Source organism: Solea solea, chromosome 13 (genome assembly GCF_958295425.1).
Source record: "Solea solea chromosome 13, fSolSol10.1, whole genome shotgun sequence".
Classification (NCBI taxonomy): Eukaryota; Metazoa; Chordata; class Actinopteri; order Pleuronectiformes; family Soleidae; genus Solea; species Solea solea.
The window spans coordinates 22,336,711-22,357,606 of record NC_081146.1 but is presented as its reverse complement, the minus strand read 5'-3'; the positions used below and the strand labels follow the sequence as shown (position 1 = coordinate 22,357,606).

At 41.5% G+C, this 20,896-nt stretch overlaps 2 protein-coding genes across 4 annotated transcripts; both read right to left on the bottom strand.

The window, feature by feature from the left end:
- Positions 1 to 1,615: 1,615 nt before the first annotated feature.
- On the bottom strand, positions 1,616 to 8,229 carry LOC131471952 (dysbindin-A-like). Of its 2 annotated transcripts, none has more exons than XM_058648775.1 (10): positions 8,080 to 8,229; positions 6,821 to 6,874; positions 6,576 to 6,626; positions 6,434 to 6,494; positions 6,196 to 6,355; positions 5,534 to 5,666; positions 5,031 to 5,053; positions 4,704 to 4,850; positions 3,643 to 3,771; positions 1,616 to 3,377 (listed from the first exon to the last, which is right to left on the bottom strand). In XM_058648775.1, exons 1-10 carry the CDS (start codon positions 8,133 to 8,135, stop codon positions 3,124 to 3,126), a joined length of 1,068 nt encoding a protein of 355 aa, XP_058504758.1. In that variant the 5' UTR covers positions 8,136 to 8,229; the 3' UTR covers positions 1,616 to 3,123. The 2 variants fall into 2 exon arrangements, with proteins under 2 accessions (XP_058504758.1, XP_058504759.1); XM_058648776.1 differs by having other exon boundaries at positions 6,196 to 6,328.
- Positions 8,230 to 8,766: 537 nt separating this feature from the next.
- LOC131470877 (protein Jumonji-like) lies at positions 8,767 to 20,673 on the bottom strand. 2 transcript variants are annotated; one of them, XM_058646925.1, is made up of 8 exons: positions 19,930 to 20,673; positions 17,632 to 17,764; positions 16,347 to 17,022; positions 15,264 to 15,402; positions 14,199 to 14,371; positions 13,911 to 14,051; positions 13,600 to 13,793; positions 8,767 to 13,330 (listed from the first exon to the last, which is right to left on the bottom strand). In XM_058646925.1, the coding sequence occupies exons 2-8, from the start codon at positions 17,674 to 17,676 to the stop codon at positions 12,062 to 12,064; spliced, it is 2,637 nt and encodes an 878-aa protein (XP_058502908.1). In that variant the 5' UTR covers positions 17,677 to 17,764; positions 19,930 to 20,673; the 3' UTR covers positions 8,767 to 12,061. The 2 variants fall into 2 exon arrangements, with proteins under 2 accessions (XP_058502908.1, XP_058502907.1); XM_058646924.1 differs by having other exon boundaries at positions 13,582 to 13,793; positions 19,930 to 20,670.
- Between the last annotated feature and the right edge of the window lie 223 nt (positions 20,674 to 20,896).

The window sequence follows — 20,896 nt, the reverse complement described above, 5'->3', positions numbered from 1 at the left end:
TTTGTAATGCACTCACACCATGAAAGTGAGGTCATCATCTCATATTGAAGGATTAATCTGTTGATAACAAACATTTTGATTTCCAGAGACCAGGTGAGAGTCCTAACCCTAACTCTGGTTCCCCAGGGGAAGCGTGCCGGTTATTTAAGGACTATTTCTAAAGGAAATACTGTACCAAAGCAAACTGTTGGAAACACGGCTTTGAGTGATTGGAAAAATCCCCAAATACTGTATGAAACTGATATTAATGTCTGTAATTCAGCCACATTATTTGTAGTGTACAGTAAGAATTCAAAGAATAACACATTAATATACCTGTCACATTTATTCTCCTCCGCACAGTTTCCTTTCCCTCCTTTATTCCTGTTTCAGCCTCTTCAGCGTGCACTCTGTGTATGTGTGTGTTTGTACTTGTATTTGTTAACTCTTTTCGGAACTTTTTCTGGTATAAACACTGACCTTGACAGGACGAAGTTCATCCTTATGGAGACCAAAACCTGGTCCTAATGAGGCCGAACCTATAATTTCTGAGGAACTGATTAAAATTTGAATTGTGGTTAAGTCAAGCAAGGTCAGGGTTACCTGGCATTAAGTTAAGGATAATGCCTGGTTTTGTCTCTTCAAAAGAATGGAAGTCACTGCAGTGTCCTCAGAAGACTAGCTGCACAAACCTGTGTGTGTGTGTGACCCCATGTCCCCTGTTCCTGTACCAGAACCACTCTGTGGCCGAGCAGCCCTGTCATTACATTTCTCTGTATAAATTCTGCTCTGAAGACCGTCTGCACCTCTCTCTCTCTCACACACGCTTCTCTCCATCTCCTCGCCTCGTCTCTGGCTGTTTCTTGTTCTTTCCAGCCTGAAAACCTTGGTTCTCGTCCAGACTTTGTTGGTTTATTCCTGGCATCACTGGCACAAACTTCCCGTGTCCAGAATTAACTCCTGGCCACTTTTCCATTCTTTTATAGGCCTCCAAATTGAAGCCCGTTGAGGACTCACTCTGGGTCTGTAATCACCAGACTGGATCGGTCACCCTCCCACAATCAGCAAATCACACCCAGGTGTGATGCACCTGCTTTGCTCAGGGTGGATTTGGCTTCACTGGTTAATTTCTCTCTCATGTTGAGTAAATAAAATCTTATATTTAAGTTTCTCTTTAGGGTATAATCACTCAGACTTTCATTATTTTAGGATTACTTCACTACAGTTTGCATGAGTCACTCTTAAATTCCATGTTGAGCGACAGAACATGACTGCCCTCTGGTGGACATGTCGACAAAGCTAAATTACAGTCCATGAGACAAAGACGTAATGAACAGACAGATGGCCATTTTTTTATTTCAAAGACATTGACAACAGACTTGCTGACTTGATTGTCTGGAACAGAGAATCATTTTAAAACACAACAACATACAGACTTGTTTCAGGACGAGCCTGGTGGAAGACGACACACTGTAACTCTCACTGCCACAATGTTAAATCCTGTCTGATGGGATTTCTGCACAGCTGTACCATGTTGTGGTGTCTGGGTCTCGAGACGTACGGCTCTATCGGTTCAAGATTTGTTGACAACAGAGCTGCAACTACAGATTATTTTCATAATGGATTAACCTGATATTATGAAGTTCTCAATTGTTTTTTTTTTTTAATCGACAAAATGAAATGATTGAGTTTAAATGATTTCTTAGTTATATGGAGCAAAGAAACCAGAACAATCTGAGAATGTGTTTAAATGATCAAAGAAACACCTCAAATTCAAATCAAATCAAAATAGGTGACGAATAATTTAGTAAACAATAAGTTGACAATAAGAAGAATATTGATTTTCATTTTGAGAAAGACTCTCACAACTCTCCATCCATCCATTTTTTACTGCTTTATCCTCCACATGAAGGAGGATCACGGTCAATTTAGAGTGTCCAATTTACCTAATCCTCATATTGCATATTTTTGGACTGTGGGAGAAAGCTGGAGAAAACCCACGCACACATGGGGAGAACATGCAAACTCCATGCAGGAAAGCCCTTGTTCCAACTGTGGTTTGAACCCAGGTCTTCTTGCTGCAAAGGCAAAGAGTGCTAACCACCGTGTGGCCCACTCTCACAACTAGATACACTTATTTGTACCACCTACAGTGGAAGTGATGTGACAGGAGCATCAGCTCTTCCATCCACAGGCATTTTCCCATCAGTACATTATAATAATGACTAAAGAAAGTCGCTCACGTTCTGCATCACCACCAAAATCTAATAATTTCTTCTTTATGCAACAGGACATTTAATTAAAAAAACTTTTTGAATGATGCTGCTCGCGAGAACACACACAAACAAACATGACACACGAAGCACATATGAATCCAAATCTCAAGGACGTTGAACCGTGAGAAACTACATGAGGCAAATTTCCTATGAGCAGAATGGACCAAAGACGGATTTAAACCTAAAATGAGATGAAGATATGTTACTTGCATGTCGGCCTCAGACTACATCTAAACTACTGCCATTGTCATTTGAGAATATTTATGTGGAGACAGTCAACAGCAATACAAATGTTGCATCTCCACATCAGCAGTAATCTGCGTCCATATAAACACGCCCCCTTGCTTAGTTTCAGAATATAGTACAAACAATGGTAAAAAAAGTAAGTGCAGGTATTTGTTTTGATTAGACTGTTGAGGAACTGAAAGTCAGTTTTGCAAAAGTCTGCGGTTTTGTCCGTCAAACTGAAACAGAGCTTTCTGAAGTGCTTTCTAAACTTGTTTCAGGGGCTCTAAAATACTGGGGTAGTGTAGAAATGTATGTGTATATGGAGCACAATAGAAGAAGAAGAAGAAGAAGTAGTATGGATGTAGTCTGGGACAACTTAAATGACCTCTGACCCCTGGTACTGAGGTAAATATCATATCCTGGCCGGCATGTCGAGCTCTGACTGTGACTTTGTTCCTTCACTCATGAAGCTTTTCTATCAACGTTCGCACTAATCCGTTTTATGTAGCATCACTACCATAGAAAAATTCAGCGCTTTCTACCTTAAATGAAAAAAAGTCTGGCAGGAGATGCTACACAACATCAGAGGGTGAACATAGCGTCCCAGTATTCATCAAGTGTCAATAGCCTTGTTGCTAGGTTACCCAGAGGGGAGATCCCCCGTGGAGTCACTGTCGTCAGAGCTCCTCACAACATCCTGCAGGCCAACCAGTGACGTGTCAGGCTGAATGTCCTCTTCATCCGACTGCACCAGAGGTTCATCGCTCTCCTCACTGGCCACTTCCTCCTCTCGCTCCAAACCTGCGTCCTGGTTGGATCTTTGCTCGTCTGCGGGAAGCACTTTTTCTGTTTGGCTTCTCGAGGATTCAGAGGAGAAAGACTCCAGGTCTGGACCTGCAAGAGAAGACACCGTCGTGGTTTTAGTCGCAGTGGAACAGTGTCACTCAGACGTCCTCACAGGAAAAGTATGAATTTAACAAATTAGTCAAAGTAAGCAGGGCGTCACTACTGTGAATGAAAACTCCCTTAAAAAACTCCTGACTCTACATGTTCTGGTTAAATCCAGTTTTACTCATGTATTCACCATGAACAAGATCATAAATGTTTAAATGAATAAATGTTGATATTCGGGGTTTAGGTCCCTTCTCTTTTTTCTTACCTGAGGTAAGTGATGATCCGGTGCTGATGTCATCGCTGCAGGAGTTAAGAAAGTCATCCAAAGCTTCCTGGTCTGATACGTTAGTCAGTGTCATGTGATCCAGAACACTCACATCGGCTCCTGCTGATTCTATGCACACGCACACACACACACACAAAGAAATAGATAAATAACTAAATAAATAAATAAAAAAAACAACCATCAACTTGACAAAAAAAAAAAGGTCTAAAAAATAAGGTCTTTAAAAAGGGATTATTACCTATAATTATCACTAAAAGGCAGTGAAAGCCATGAAGGAAACACTTTATACCATGGGGAACCACTTTTTTTACTGCGGTGATGAAATGGCGAGTTTGACTCTGTGGTGGGGGTGAGAAGACGGTGTAATTGCAGTGCTGCCTTAACTGTGACACGTTCTACTTAACTCTGACTGGAACATTCAGGACTGCAGATTAATCAATGCCAGTGCATTTTTGACATCATTTAAAGTGCAAATATCCCTGGAACTGTCCATAATCACAACTCACAAAAATGTGCAATAACTACAACAAAAACTCATAAAAACATGTGCAATAAAACCTTGGGCATTATGGGGTAACTGTATGTGTGTATATATACATGTGTGTGTATGCATGTATGTTTGTGTGTGTGTATGTATGTATATATATATATATATATATATACATATATATATACTGTATATGTACGGATACACATATATATTATATGCGTAGTTCCTTTTTATCTTATATATATATATTTTTTTTTTTTTACTCTCTTTTATTCTATATTTTATGGTGTTTGGTACCTGGGGTGTTTTTTCTTTCCTGTCTCCTGTTAAGTGTGAATCTAATTTTAACAGTGCTGTGTGTGGATGTTGGAGCTTTTAATTTCCCTGAGGGAACCTCCCAAAGGGATTAATAAGGTGTCAAGGTGTCTGTCTGTCTGTCTGGGCTAAAATAGCAAAGCTCATGTGGCAAATGAAAAATCTTACATTTTATTTGAAGGTCCCTGACATTACTCTGCTCAAAGAAACAAAGTACATGATGAAATTGACGTACCTCTGTGCTGCAGGTGTCCAGTGGACAGGTACTGCTTCATGTCTTGGTTAAAAGCTTCTTCATAAACTTTCTGTCGTTCTCGTAGTTTCTGTTGCACGGCCTGCTCCACCTCTGCCACTTTGTGAGCGTGTTCAGAGTTTAGTTCCACTGTGCAAGAGAAAATGCTGCTTTAGGTTTATCATCATCTGTAGAGTTATTCACAGCATTTGTTTTTATTCAACACCCCATAAGGGTAATTACAAAGAAGGCTAACATGCTGTAATCAGTGTTGTCAGTGAAGTGCGATAATTATAATTATAAGTGTAAAGTGACAGCACAGCAGCTCACCTTCCAGAGCCTCCAGCTCCTTCCTGTTACAAGACAAACAGAGAAGAACACAAACATCTTCAGATATATCACATCTAAAGAAATCATGCTAACACTAAATGTCATCTTCTGCTGGTGAAGCTTCTGAACTGGGGATATTTAAAGATTATTTTAGGACATGGTTGATTAAAAATAAAAAGACAAAATCTAATACAAGCAAGTGAAGAAATATGAAATGCTGTGTATGTGTTTTATCTGCTATACAGATGAAATATCATGTACAGTGAGACAGTGAGCTCTGTTATTATGCTACACCACACTATATACAGACTGGTGGAATATTCTTTAAAAACATAATGAGGCAATGGATGTAATCAATTCTATTATTATATGGGTTGTAAACAGATGTAAATTGATAGTGAAACTAGAATAAAAAATGTTCAGTAGTTAGCTGTAGAAAACTGGACTTGCTTGAGTTAACCTGGAAAACAAGACACATACAGGTGCATAAATGCATGTCACACCTCTTCTTCTTCTTATAAATTTCCAGCTGGTTGACGTGATGCTGTTTTTGTGTCTGTTGTTCACACTGACAACACAGGGTCTCCAGGTAGATCAGTCTGCTCTCCATCTCCTCAAAGTCGCCTTCCAGATGAGCTGGAGATACAAACACACACATACAACTCCGTCAAGTCTCACTACATGACCTTTTGTCTTTTATCTGGAGATGCTCAGCTTTAATAAGTTTAATCAGCATTAATACTCTTGGTGTGTGCCATTTCAGCAACTATTCTCTGACCACAGTTTGTGAACATTAGGGTTGGGTACTGAACTCTGTACTTTTAATGGTAAGTGAATTATGTTGGTATTATTGAGTCCTGATCTTTACGGAATAATCATCTCATTATCACGGGTTAATAAGGCTGTAAAGTGTAGTGTCTTTCTGTTACAGACAACATTCAGATGAGTCCTCGTCATTTAAGGAGAAGACAATCCCAGCTGAACCAGATAAGTTCTACTAATATCATGAGAAAACAAGCTTCGTTATCTAGGCAATGATTTTTGCAGGTAGGTTCGTGATCAATCTTAGTACCAGAGTCATCAGATACTGATGTTCTGGTATCATTTGTAACTGTGGAGGGTGCTCACTGGTTTTATCAAGAAGAAATGAAACATGACTCTTTACCTATGTTGGCAGTGATGGTGTCCAGTTCACTGACAAAGGCTGGCAAGCTTTGCAGTTGTTCCTCTAACTGTGTCAGAGCCGTTCTTCTTCTCTCCCAGTGAGCTGAGAGCATCACTATGTCGCCATCTACTGCCTGACAAACCCACAGACAGAGACAGAGCTGTAGACACACACACACACTGTACAAGAACAAGATCACGCTTCACTCATTTGCTGTCGCCTACTAATGTGATCTTACCTCTGCAGACTGAGCGCAGTCTTTGGTTGTTTTATGGAGCAGAAACCATTTCTCCTCATACCTACAGGGAACAAATGTTAACATGAATATCAACACTCCTTTAACAAGATGTTAAAATCAAAAGTGACCGTGTATTTGTCACCTGCTGAGGATTTCCAGGCCAGCACTGAAACAAGGAGGGCTTTCTTCAAACCTGAACAAGCAAGAGAGGATTCAATTAAACCATTTTCTGCAGAGTAAAACAGAATTAAAACAACCAAGCAGATGTCATATTATAATCACAACTAAACAATGATACTGGACATTGATGGGTCAGAGGGTCTGAGAACACTGAGCTTGCTTGTAATTAGTTTATATCACATTCAACGCCCACAGTTTACAGCTCACCTGGGTCTCCGCTTGACTTTGGTGTCTCTTGATTTGTCTCCAAGGGTCTTTAAACTGAGAGGGAGAGAGAAAGAGAGATATGGGTTTTAATCAATTGTGTGCAAAATATCTAATTGCTATTATAATTCTGACATAGATTTGCAGTATTATTCTTTAAGTCAAGCCACGGTTTTAATATTTACTGTGTTACAGGTTTTTAAAAACGATGTAGCATTACCACATGAGATCATAATATTAACATATACTGAAATGCAAGGATACAAAGTATTTACATGAAGTATATCTCTTGATATCATAACGGCTCATGCCCTAATCGTAACTATTGGCTTGTAGTTGCATTTGAGTAAATTTGGTGTATTAATAAGCCAATATTTTACTTTTGATTTATTTTTACCCATGGGTATCTAGATCTAGATTTCCTTGGAGGAATAAATAGAGGAACCCAAAAACTGTAGGGTTACTCTTCTCAATAACATTGTAAAGGTAAGTTCTTAGTTTGATACTGTCACGTTACTCCAGGGCTGAAACAATTACTCGATTACTAAATTAATCATCAACATTTGATAAAATATAAATCTGTATGAGCGTTTTTGACTGAGCCTCTGATTTTGGACAACACAAGACTTTTGGGAAACATCCAGGTTTGGTAAACACCGATCAACATTTTATGGACCAAGCGATTACACAATCTAAAATCGTCAGATTAATCAATTAGGAGAATAATCGTTAGTTGCAGACCTACATTACTCTTTTACCCAAATATATGCAAACTTATAGCCACTGATATCATCTAAAAAAAGACATTGACACTCGAGTATGTGCCCCATTAAAAAACAGAAGCTTCTGCATCATTACATTAAATGAAGGCGGTTGGATAAAATTGGGTGCTTTATGAGCAGAAAAGTTAGTTTTTGGTGAAACGCCATTTAACAGAGGAGGCGAGGGGTTAACTGTGGGTCATGGCATCACATGATCGTCAGCTGAAAGTAATGAGTGGGACAGAGTGAGAGTGTGTGCTTCACCTCAACTACACACAACACGACACGACACGACACGACTTTATATCTTTAATTGTTAATGTACACGGAAGTAACACAAAGAGGAACATGACCAGATTTACGGAGTAAACCCTGTGAATGAGCGGGCTGCTTCATGCTAGGCTAACATGACGCTGCTGTCAGACTTTCACAGCTCAGCAAAGCTAAGCTAAGCTAGTGATGTCAGCAGGAGACAGTTTCGCTGAAAAAGAGAAGACTGACCCGGTGGTGAAGTCCTGCTGGACCATGTGAAGTCTCTCTCTGAAGGTTTCAAACATGGTTCCTGTCAGAGTGGACGCTCTGCTCTGACATCTGTCATTTCCAACAACAACACTCCCACTACGACTGTCACTGCTGCTGGAGCCCGGCGTCTTCTTCTGCTGTTCAGTTTGTAGCAGAGTTCACGCGGCGAAGGCGAACTGCTGCCCCCCTCAGGTCATTTGTAGACCTCGGTTTTTAGTGTTGACTGCTCAGTTAAAAAAATCGAACTTTCTGGGAATAGAACAACTCTTTGGAAGGGTTGGGTGACATGATCTGAAAATGATATAATGGTATTCCATTTATGTTAATAATATAATGACATTTCTGATAATATTTCACTGAATTCACAGAAACAAGGTGTTTGTTTTGATGTGGAATGATATGACACTTTGATGCAAATATAATCTACTGTATAAATGTTAAAAACAGACAGAAAAACACATAATTATAACATGTGGGCCTCAAGTTTGAGACCTCTGTTGTAAAGGAAAAATATGAAAAAACAATTGTCGTTGAAGATACTCTGAGGAAACAGAAAGGAGGAATAAGTGGGATTTTTTTGTTTTTCTTAATTAAGTTTCAGGTGTTTTCAGGAGGCCTTTGCTCAAAATGTGTGGAGGAAAGGAAAAACTGTACCCAGAAGCAAAATATGCACAAAGAAACTTTATTACAAATTCTCATTCAAATGCTTCACATTTACACATTGTTCTTACAATTTCCTTTTCAAAGACTTTCCCATGTGTTATGTTATGTTCACCTGGGGTTGACGGAGTTTGCTCAGCAACACTTTCAGTTTTATAAACTAGCTATGAGAGGCTAACACACGCATTAATAAGGTCAGGAATAAAAGGCATTCATTCATTCATGTTAGGACACATTTTTCTCACACAAGGTCAGTGTCCACGAGAAACACGAGTGTGGAGAGCTGAATGTTCACAGTAAACTGCAATAAATCTAATTTCTAATCCACTATTTATCTCAACGAGTAAAAACAGGTCATATCCAGTGCGACTCCTGTATCAGGAAGCCAGATTGTCCAACTGTCTCCTGATCATACTTTCTCTAAGTGTCACTGATGGGTACACAATGGCTACTTTGCATAGCAGGAAGCATTAAATATTTGAAATTGAGACATGTATTGAATATTTCCAAAGAAAGGAACTGACTTAAAATCACACTAAAAAAAGGGAAGGTCTTCATGTTCATATGGAAAGTTTTGTAATTACACAGCTGCTGTTTGGCTTCAGACAGTTTCATGATTAGTCAATGTTCAGGCTTCACAGTAAAACAAGTACAAAAGTGTTCACTTTATAATCCTTTTTTAAAAATCTATTAAACTCCTACCTATTTAATTACGAAATACAACAACCTCTTAAAAAGGGAATCGTACCGAGTGCTTGCTTTGCAAACCACACACAGTTGATATATTTCCACAGGTCATAACATCAAATGATTCCATGCCTTTACTGGTAACTTTATTAAAACGTGTGTCAGCCATAAATAAGCACGTGGTTCAGACGGATCAAATGCAATATATTATATGAACAGTGTATAAATACCTCATTTACAAATGCATGTGTCACTCATTTAATTATGATTCCAACAACTTTAAATAATTTTTTTCATGGCAAGTATATTTGAAATAAAGCAAATGCAGCAGTGTACACTGCCGTCAGTCACTTTTTTAAAATCCTACACACATTTTCTTTCATGTGAGGATAATGTGCAATATTAATTAATCTTCAGAGTAGCTCTTAGTTTAATACTGCCACACTACTCTTCTACCCAAATATAAGCCAATATGCAAAACTTATAGCACCTGATATCATCCAAGAGCCACGCGACACTCCAGCGAATGTCCACATTTACTGGAGGCTCCATGGCCGTTTATCACATCAACAGTGAAGGTCAAACCGCAAGTGTTTAATTACAATATCTGTCGTTAAGCTGCCACATAAAAACGTACACGCTCTTTTTTTTTTTTTTTATCTACAAAAGTATGAATCCGCACAGACTGTGTGGTACGTGTGGTCACTAGGGTTGCAAAATTGGAAACTTTCCATAGGAATTAACAGGAATAAACTGGATATTTTCAAAGTTGAAGGTTGGCAATTTAATGCAATTCCTCCATCACATGCCATGGATGTATTATAAGAACTGGATAGAGCCCCTCCCTCTCTGGCCTGCAGCTATGTTTTCACTCATGGTACTGTAACAAAGAAATACAACAATTTTCCTATAGACCACAATAGTAAAAAAGAAAAGCCTGTAAAACTGTTCACAGGACACCTCGAGACACTGACATAGGCATTTATAGATCTTTTAATTCTATATTTTTTAGTTTCATTTTTGTAAAAACTTCCTTAAGTTCATAAAAGCCCTGAAAGATCTTGTTTCCCCCTCGAGTGACATCACAGCTGTGAAAACAGAATGACAGTTTCTTTAAAGTATCCAAATTTTCCAGTTAATTCTCATTAATTAATCCCCATGGAACGTTTCCTAATATTAAGAATATTTCCCAAATTCCTGAACAAAAGTACCAATGGAAAGTTTCTGCCCCTTTGCAAACCTAATGGTCGCCATTTCCTCTGAAGTCAGCACATACACTCAGTAAGGACGTTAAAGACTTCAGTGGAAGGAGAAGAGTGAATGAATAAAAACCGTCACCATTGTTGTTCTTATAACATTTCACACATAAACTTACTCGTTTTTTCCCTTAAACGGAGCAGTGGATTAAAAAGGTCCTGCTGATTTTACAGAGGCTGGTGACTGTGAAGCTGCGGACACACAAGTGGCTCAAGAGATCTGTTTATCTGTAGATTGAAGTTGTCACTGCATTTGTGTTGCAATATTAGAAATATTGGCTATTCCACATGAAGGTTTAAAACAGGGCGTCCTGCTTAAATCATTCTTATAGGTTAGGAAAATTAGAATTCAACAAATGCGATGGAAACAACATCCATGCTCTTCAGTCCATACAAAACAACAAAAACATTCCAGAGTTTAAATGACGATAATTTAAGGCTTTGGCAGTCTGACGTACACTGGACCATCACCGATTTAGGACGTTAAATATTACTGCAACTAAAACCCTAGCTAGTTATATAAACACTGCCCAGTGCAACAAAAAAAGGTCACATACTCTAATATTTGGATAAGTACCGGACACAGATAAATATCGACATATCTTGGTGAAAAACTAATGCCACAGTGGATTGAAATAACAAGATATTCAAGTGTGTGACTTTTTCCTGGCAGGGCAGAGTATGAGACAAGTTTAATGTCTCCTTTGATTCTCCTGAGGATTTCAGGCAAGAAAGTCTTCAGATTTTTATGTAATTGACGGAGGAAACTTTGAGAACATTCCCGTTTCAGATAAATGTCAGTAAATAAGTTGATTCTTAAGATTGTAACTCGACTGCAAAGAAATAACCTGGACAAAGGGCTTGTAGCCATATGCATGACAGCTCTCTGTAAAGCAGATCAGTTCAGCAGACTGACGCACGTGTGCTTTCACATTAAGCTTTTCCTCGTGATTATAATATACAAACATATCAAGCTACTATGTCGGACAAAAACAGGGAAGCATCACAAATCGGTCACCATAGAGATTAACCCGGCGAAGTACCGGAAGTAAGCAAGGCCCCATCACTGAATCCAAGCTCCCAAAATAATGTACAATTTCCAGAACTCGTCTATAGTCAACTCTACAACTATCTTTTCCCCAACTCTTCATATTTGTATAAACCTAAAAAGAATTCTACCATCAATGACAGATATAGAGAACAAGCCATAATAACCACCATCGTCACTATCCAATCAGCCAATAACCATCACCCTGCATCACATGATCAACAGCCTTCAATGATGTTTTTAAAACTGTTTTCTAATCGTCTTTAACGGAAATACTAGACTGAGAACATTTCCACACGTCACTCAGGTGTTAGCGTTTCAGAAGGATTCTAGGGCTGGTCCTGGTCTTCATAGCTGAGGTAGTAGACTTGGTCTGCGAAAGGCCCTTTGTAGAGCCCTTGGAAGTGCTGGAAGAGCTACTGACAGTTGCACTGTCCTTAAGCGGGGCCTCTGCGCTACCACTGGAAGAGCTTTTTGCAGCACCTGGAGGCTCATGGATAGAGTAACTGCCGGCTGGTGAAGTGCACTTGGTAGTGTCCGTGTTAGTACCTTTGTTCGGTGCCTTTGCAGCGTGCTTGGCAGAATAAGTGCGTGGTTGGTCAGTGTGTGGGGATGTCACTGAGTTGATAGCAGCTTTACTTACTGTAGTCCTTGGAGTAGCAGCTCTGGCAACAGTCCTAGAATCTGTATTCCTAGTAACGGGCTTGGGGATTGTGGATGGAGTCGGCTGAATTCTCTGAAGCCGCTTTTCTCGCACATGTCTACATATGACCTCACTGCCGGGGCGGAGGCTGCAGTGAGAGATGACGCTGGCAAAGTTGACCGTCTCTTTAGCAGGCTCCAGAGCAGCAACTCTCACCAAACTCAGTTGTGTAACATTCACCTTGTCCTGCAGGTCTTCACTGAAACAAGCACCCTTCTCACGTCTCATCTCTCCAACACGGCCACTTCTGTCTTGACGCAGGTCTTCATCGCTGCTACCAGTGGTTTTACCTGTATGGCTCTCGTACTCCTTTTTAACACATTTACCACCAATGGCTTCCTTCTGTGGCATCTCACCAATATGGCAATGACTCTCCGATGAGTTGTCACCTTTCTTGTACTGCAGTGTTCTGCTTTTCTTTGAGGAGTTCTTGTCCATAGCAACCTGATTAAGAGGAGTGGGGTTGGTGGGGTCTGGTGGGAGACCTCTCCTCCTTCTTGACATCCTCAGGACTCCAGGCTTCTCACAGGCCTGTGTGCGGACCGAGCCATTAGCCAGTGGTATCTGAGCTGGAGCACTGCTTGGGCTTTTTCCTGAGTTGTGGAGACTGTTGATGGTCTTAGGGTTGCTATAGTGCTTTGAGACTGTTCGTTGCTGGGGAGGAAGGTGCTGTTTTTGAGGCAGCTGCTGGTTGCTATGTCGGGAGAGGTGTGTTTTGCTGGTTTCCTGTGGTCTGATGTGAGGATTGCCTCTGGGTTTACAGGTATTGCTTGACCTTGTGCAAGGCCTCGCGGATCGTCTGCTGCCAACCCCTGAGCTAGACTTTAAGGGAGGGGCGGACCTCACGGAGGAGGTGTGTCCAGTCACCATGGTGACCTGCAAAAGAGGTGGATTATGATAGTGGAAAACAGTCACAGGGGGAAATTCTGCAAATATGTGACCTCTTGTTCTTCACAAGTTCAGTCAAACAGCAGTTAGAGAATATTTAGCTTCTGTAAAATATGATTAATGTTAAAGTAGCTGAAGAATCAATTATCAAATAGCTGACAATTATTTAGTAATTGATTAATAATCGATTTATTGTTGCAGTACTAGATAGTGAAATGTTCTCGGAAGGATGATCAGACCTTTTTAGTCCTCCTGACCTGTAGGGAGAGCTGGCGGGGTCTCAGGAGGTGTCTCTCAGCTCCCCCTCTCCTGTCCTCCGTCGTCTCTCTCCTGCTCCTCCACCTCCTCCTCTGCCGTTCCTCCACTCTCTCCCTCCTGCTCTCCCTGGCAGCTTGAGGGCAGAAGGAGCTGACAGCTGTCCTCCCTCTCAGAGGTCGAGAGTCACGCTGAACTGCAACAGCAGGACGGACAGTCACACACACACACGGGTACAGAGACAGGCGTGTTAAAAAAAACAAAGCTCCAAAATTCAGCTCATCTTGGGCAGACGTGCTCAGAGGACAAGTACCTGTTGTTTTATTGAAAATGCTTGTTTTCTTTTCATCAACTGCAGTCCTGTGATTGGTGGAAAGACAGGAAGCAAGATGCTGAGTGACCTTCTCTCGTCCACTTGCTAAGAAGGCCATGTTGCTTGGCAACGCTGCTGAACCTGAAGTGTAAGGAGGAAAATGCTGTAATTGGTTTTGATGTGTGTGTGTGTGTTTTCACTTGACATGATGTGGCCAGTGTGAATGTTCCCGTAGATTCTCTTCGCCGTAAGAATGAATGATTCATTGAGGACAAACATGCAGCTCACCTCTCAAACAGAGAAAAGACAAGAAATCCTCAGTTTTGGTCCGACGTCGGGTCAGACAGTTGACTGCAGTCAGATGCTGGCTGTGGTTGCTCCGTGCTGATGTCATCAATGCTTGTGGTCCTGGTGAGCTGGGAGGGGATTGGGCAAATTTCCTCTGTGCTTGCAACCTCGGTCTACACATACACACACGCACACACATACTTGGTTATTTTTTTTTTGGCAATCATACTAATACAGTTTATCCGTCTTCAAACGAGGAATTTGCAGCGTGGGTGTTGTCTCAGTCGAGGCTGATTCAGGCAGATCAACACAACACAGTCTGAATGTTTGTTTTGACTATATATAGAGAACATGCAGAGCTGTCGTCACACTTACTCTCTACCTTATTTGCCTAAGTGAATTATTTCTCTGTTATACGGAGCAAATAAACCAGAAAATATTCACATTTAAGAAGCTTTTCATTGGTGACTGGAGAATAGAACAGGCATGAGAGATTACTGGCATTAGCTGGGACAATAGATTTGTTTGGGTCTGACACGTGTGCTTGACTGGAATGACTGGTGACACCTAAGTATTGTGTTTTCAACCTTTAAATAAGTTAAACCTTGTCATCTCCATTAGGGTGAAACCCTCAGCAGCTGCTTCAGCAGCAGCAGCAGCAGCGTCTCAGCTGCTGGGAACATACAAATCAGAACCATATGCTCTGTGTGTGTGTGTGTGTGTGTGTGTACACAGCCAGTTATTGTGCCTCTGTTATTAAATTGCCTATAAAGGCTGTGCAGGCACCGACTGCAGCAGGTGAGTACCCCAACAGCTGAACATGAACTTGTTCCTCTTTTTACCACTTTATCCTCCCCATGATGGTCGCAGGGGAGCTGGAGCCAACCTCGGCTGACATAGGGCGAACAATGGGGTACACAGAGACAACCAACTATTCAATCTCACACTCACACCGACAGTCAATTTAGAGTGTCCATTTAACCTGTATGTTTCTGGACTGTGGGAGGAAACCAGAGTAACGGGATGCTGATCTTCCAACAGTTTGGTCGTGGATGTGTAACTGACCTCTTGCTGGCAGGGTCATCCTTGTCACAAACAATGCTGGCAGGACGGCGCTGCTGAGGGCATGTCTGTAATGTCCAGCTCCAACTGGGAGTGGCCGACAGGAGGGACTGACGCCGGGTGATGCCATTAACCACGGAGCCTTCAGAGAACAGGGACAAGTTTACATGAAGCGGTTTTCTCACTGTGCTGATGCTGAATCATCTGCACATACAGAGTCATACGATGTATACAAACACAAAAGGAAGTTCTTTGGTTATTGCATTGCAAAAAAGAACCAGTAAACAGTTTCCTAAGGAGTTAATGTTCTTTCGGGTCTTCTTCAATAGCACATGATGTCAATTTTGATAAATATGGTAAATATGGACAAAAGTATTTGGCCACCGGCTGTTACGTATTGAATTCAGGTGTTTTTATCAGGCTTTGGTCTCTGCCCCTTATCTCCAAAGAACGACAATCTTATCGCTTCAGCAGACATTTTGGACAATGCTATGCTTCCAACAGTTTGAGAAAAGGCCCTTTTCTATTCCAACAAGGACATGGTTTGACAAGTTTTATGTGGAAGAACAGAAGTGGTCTGCACAGAGCCCTGACCTCAACACCATTGAGCAAATTTGGGATGAAATGTTACAGAGATTGTGAGCCAGGCCTTCTCGTCCAACATCAGTGCCTGACCTCATAAATGCTCTACAGAAAAGATTTTGAGGAAATTCCTGCAAGACGTGTGGAAGCTGTTCTAGAGGACCAACACTATATTGAAGTACTGTATATGTATTTGAATACATCATTACAACATTAAAGAAAGAGGCTGTTGTAATGGTCAGGCATCCGAATGCTTTTGTCCAAATCGTCAATGCTTCAAACTCTTATACTAAAGACATGCATTAAACATTAGAGTGACCCTCATTCTAGTCTGAATAAAACAGTGACCATGTAAGTGCAAGCAGGAATGTGAAGTGACTAGTATGGCGGGGCCCTGAGAGTCGGCCGGGCCGGAGAACAGGGATTATCTTCGCATTCCAGCAGCAGAGCAGATTTACAGCTATGACTGAGACACAGGACAAGAAGAGCAGTGATGGTACTGACCGCTGAGCCGGGTGGGAGTGCGTGATCTCAGGGTCCTGGCCGGGACACGAGCGCTCAGCAGCGTCCTTGTGTTTTCACATTTGCAGCTGTTCTTCACTGAGTGTTTGTGCTCGGCACAGTGTGTGTGTTTTTCACGGTGTGTGTGTTTGGATTTTGGCAGCAACAGGTTATTTTGTGTCGTGTGTGAGCGGAGTTTCCTGGTTGTGTTCTTCTGGAGCGCGTGTGTGTTTTCTTCAGTATGCTGAACACTGCGGGTCATTTTGCCCGTGCACATTTTGGACTGTGTGTGCATGTTGTGTGTGAAAGTACATTTATTTTTTGGTGTGTGCGAGTCCTGAGACAAGTGGTTTGCTTTTTGCCCTTTGTTGGTGTGTTCGTGACGATGTATGTGTTTCGAAATGTGCATATTCTGTGAATGCCGTGTGTTTTTCTGTGTGTGGGTTTTCCGTGGCTTGTGTGCAACTTTTTGCTGCGCATGTGTCTTTTTCTGCGTGTGTGTGTTGGGGAGTGTGTGTGCCTTTTGCTGTCCATGAATGAGCGTATTTTTTGAAGCGCGTGTGTGAATGCGTGAGTGTTTGTGTGTGGTGCGGTGTGTGTCTCTGAATTCCCTGAGGGAGAGGAAAAGAACTTTGCGGACCAGGCGTTCTTCACACCACGGCATCCCATCACTGATGTCCTGCAAAAGAGGAAGACATTATAGTCACTGCAAACTGCTGTTGCTTGAATTAATTGATAAATAAACGTATCTAATTATCATGCTTTTATTTCTATTTGTACCGGTATCGGTTTTCCGATATCATTTGTCGTTATTGTGGTTGTCAAGTTGCACATCTACATGAATGCAAGATACATCTATTGGACTGTCAGTTAGGGCTGAAACAATTACTCAATTTATCGATTACTAAATTATTCATCAACTACTTTGATAATCGGTTTGAGGAGGTTTTAAGGAATTAAAGCTGATTTTTCAGCTTACTTTGACTTTGATTGAATAAGAAATGCAAGAACTATTGGTACAAATGTGACGTCAATCTACAAGAGCTGCTTCTAGTCTGATGCTGCTAACTGATTGTGTCTTATAAAAGAGATTTTAATCACAATGTGACCTTAAACAAAATAAAAGTTACGGATAAATTATACATAAACCATCAGCTTTGTTGATTATTCGCCGTAATAACATAAAAATAACATGAGAATTGTGATCCATTTAATGAATGTGGACAAATGTGTTTCTGTTTTAGGTGTGTACAAGAGAAAACCTGACATAGATGTACTCCAGACTTACATATTTCTTCTTGATGATATTGCGTTTGGGTCTGTCTGTACTCATCTTGGCGCACGGACACTGAGCAGCACAGGAATCACAGAAGCCTTTGCTCTCTCCGACTGTTCAGGTGTAGAAATTCCACCACTCTGTCCTGGGGGGGGGAAAGAAGGATTAGCAGATATATCCAGCCTCTAGGTGCTGTGAAGTGTTCTATGCTCAAAAATAAAAGGCACCTTTTATTTCTAAAATACAAAATGTAATACAAGATGAGGGTCATTTATATGAAGTGTTGTTAAATGTCAACTGCCTCATGAACACTGGCACCGGAAGATCATAAATAACAAATTAAAAAATGCTTCAGACACACTCAGTCAGCGTGAGACTATTTTATTTTATAAAGAATTTAGGATTAAAAAAGGTACAGTCGGCAGGATTTGCTGGCATTATCGATCATTTCCTGTACATCTACTGAGAGTTTCAGAGAAACCATGCACTCCACCACACCAAAGTCCCTGGAGAAAATCAGCGATTTTACATCACGACACACAGGAGTTGTTGAACCACTGCCGACTCCTTCAGCATTATTTTGTGACTTCACTGTGAGGCAGTGTGAATTAAAAATGCTGAATTTCTATATGGTGTGGGACAGGGAACGGTTTCCAGATTAAGCTTCCTGTCAGAAAAAGGGCTCCCTAACGATGAGATAAGCGACTAAACTGTAGACGTAAAACTGGCACAGATTCTCTTTGGTTTTTTTTGCAGTGTCCCTGCTGACAGCCATGTTTTCCCATGAGAACGGACATACCACTGTGCTAGTTTGGTACCATGTTGACTGTATGTAATAATGGATGAACAGTAAAGCATCAACATTTGCGATTTGACCAGCACTGTGTCAGTTTTTTCAAACGGGAAGTTCACAGACGTCAACTGCAGCCAGCACTTATTGGACAATAGCAGCTGTCCCCTCATATTTGCCATGCTTTATGGTCTAATTTCCTCTAAATGGGAACATAATTTACAAAATTGGCTCAAGGATGGATCCAGGTCCAGGGGCCCTGAAGCCAAAGCCTTTGCCCTACTATCCCAATATCTTTGCTACTATGTTATTCATCTCAATAGACCCAAAGCCAAATAATGTCCAGTTATGTTATGTTATGTGATATATCTTAATGAGCCCTTTTATCTGAAAGGGGCCCTCAGCCAAATGACAGTGGTAATCAATTTATGTCTTTATAGGGCTCCTTTATCACCACTGATGTCTTGATGGGCCCTCACTCAACTAACAAAAGGTTAAGTTGTGTGCTGTATCTAATATTATATTATTGTCATTATTATCATAAGCACATTTGATTAGTGGGAGGAGGTTGCATGACAACTAAAAATCCAAATTTTCCACAACCTTTGTACCACTGTCGATTTGTGCGAGAGTGTGGGGGGTGGAGTGGCTCAGTGCTCAAGACCGGTACCCTGTGTGCGAAAGACATCAAGGTCGCAAGTTCGATTCCACCCCTGACTGATTGTACTCAATTCCATTGTAAGTCGCTTTGAAAAAAAAGCGTCTGCTAAATGACATGACATGACATGACATGACATGACATGACATGACATGACATGACATGACATGACATGACATGACATGACATGACATGACATGACATGACATGACATGACATGTAATGGGTAATGAGGGGGCCCTTTTCCAGTCTGTGCTCGGGGACCCACTGGCTCATGATCCATAATCCAAGACCTGAAACTAGTGATCGAGCCCCTTGACGCATCTGGAAAACGTAAAACTCAAGTGAGAAGAAGTCGACTAATTTACCCATGGACACCTACTCAGGTGTTTTTGCTGCCAACGGAAACGCCCCCTGGTGGCTAGCTGCTACTTCCGTCCTATTTCCTGGGCTTTCCGTAAAACCGGATGAAAACGTCAATTTAACAGTACATGGTTTATGCAGATTGGTTGTTTTGGTAACCTTCACAGCTTCAGCAAATGGGAAAGTCAACTCATTGCGTAATGAACCGAACTGCTTAATGAAATTTCTTAAACTACTTAACATAATTAATTTAACACATATAATCTCTTTAAACTGTGTCGGCAGTAGCTGTCCAGTTTATTAAACAGATCTGTTATCGGTTAACATACAGTGAAAACAAGCACACATCACATGTTAAGTACAGGACAAAGCAATGACTGCTGTCGGTGCATCTGTTCTGCAGCGAGACGACGGAGCCGTCGAGCCCCGGCCTGCGCGCAGCCCGTCACCGCGTCCTCCTCACACGAACCCCCGACAACAATAACCGACCACCACCCACCTGCAGCAGGATGACCGGCGGCCTACATCATGAGCACACCGAAACCGACCGACCGACAGACTGCCCGAGGGAAGGCACGCGGACTCGCTTCCTGCCTCCACCGGCTCCGGTGAGCCGTTCTCCTCCTCACTGAGCCGCTCGGCTCGGCGGTGAACCCATGGGTGTTCCGCTTCCACCGGCACGGCCGTTCACCAAAGCGGTCACGTGAGGTACCGCTTCCGAACGACAGCTTGCTCCGGTGTCTTTCAGTGCGCGGCCATTGTTATCACCTCGGTCCCTCAGCTTCGCTCATTATTGTGAGTCGTCTACCACGTGACCCGGAAATCGGCTGCGCTCGACGCCTCCGAGCTCCGGTAGTCGTGATAAAGGTCCGGTACATGACGTTTAGCAGGGCAAATTAGCAGATAGTGTATTCACTACTCACAAAATATGATTGAATGCATTTAAAACAGCTTTACAATTAATCCTCTTTGAGTTTTAAAATCCTAAAATGAGCCTTTTGAGTGAATTTGATGAAAGGGCCTTGCTTTGCAGTGGCCGCCATCTTGCGCCGCAATGTTTCTTGAAAATAAACACTAATAACGCGTTCAAGTTTCAAGTTTGGGAACAAATAGTTTCGACACAATGAATAATTTATAATTACAATACACGTAAGTTGTTTTACAGCTGGATATTTTCACAAGAGTGCTTCTAGGAGTGGGCGGATGGAGCCTTGTGAAGTTTTTGGCTTCTTCCTGATTGTACCAAAAACAAATTGAAGCTTCAAAGCGTCAAACCAACGACTCCACGAGTGACATCTAGTGGTCAGCTGTCAACAGCCACAAACTTCCAAATAATTCACACATTTTGTTGATTCCAGTTCCAACACAAAAGCAATACATTCAGTCTTAAGCAGCTGTATCTTCATTCTAAGAATCGTTGGAAATTTTGAAATGTTAGTTTGCTAATGCAATTTAGAAGAAACAGA

Excerpts from the sequence above, each read along its gene's own strand:
- LOC131471952 (XM_058648775.1), bottom strand. The coding sequence starts at position 8,135 with ATGTTTGAAACCTTCAGAGAGAGACTTCACATGGTCCAGCAGGACTTC. Across the intron at positions 5,054-5,533 it reads ATTTATAAGAAGAAGAAGAG|GAAGGAGCTGGAGGCTCTGG; the intron begins GTGTGACATGCA and ends GTCTTGTAACAG. Across the intron at positions 3,378-3,642 it reads CGGATCATCACTTACCTCAG|GTCCAGACCTGGAGTCTTTC; the intron begins GTAAGAAAAAAG and ends CTTCTCTTGCAG.
- LOC131470877 (XM_058646924.1), bottom strand. The coding sequence starts at position 17,676 with ATGAGTACAGACAGACCCAAACGCAATATCATCAAGAAGAAATAT. Across the intron at positions 13,794-13,910 it reads CATTTTCAATAAAACAACAG|TTCAGCGTGACTCTCGACCT; the intron begins GTACTTGTCCTC and ends CTGCTGTTGCAG. Across the intron at positions 13,331-13,581 it reads AGGTCAGGAGGACTAAAAAG|GTCACCATGGTGACTGGACA; the intron begins GTCTGATCATCC and ends CCTCTTTTGCAG.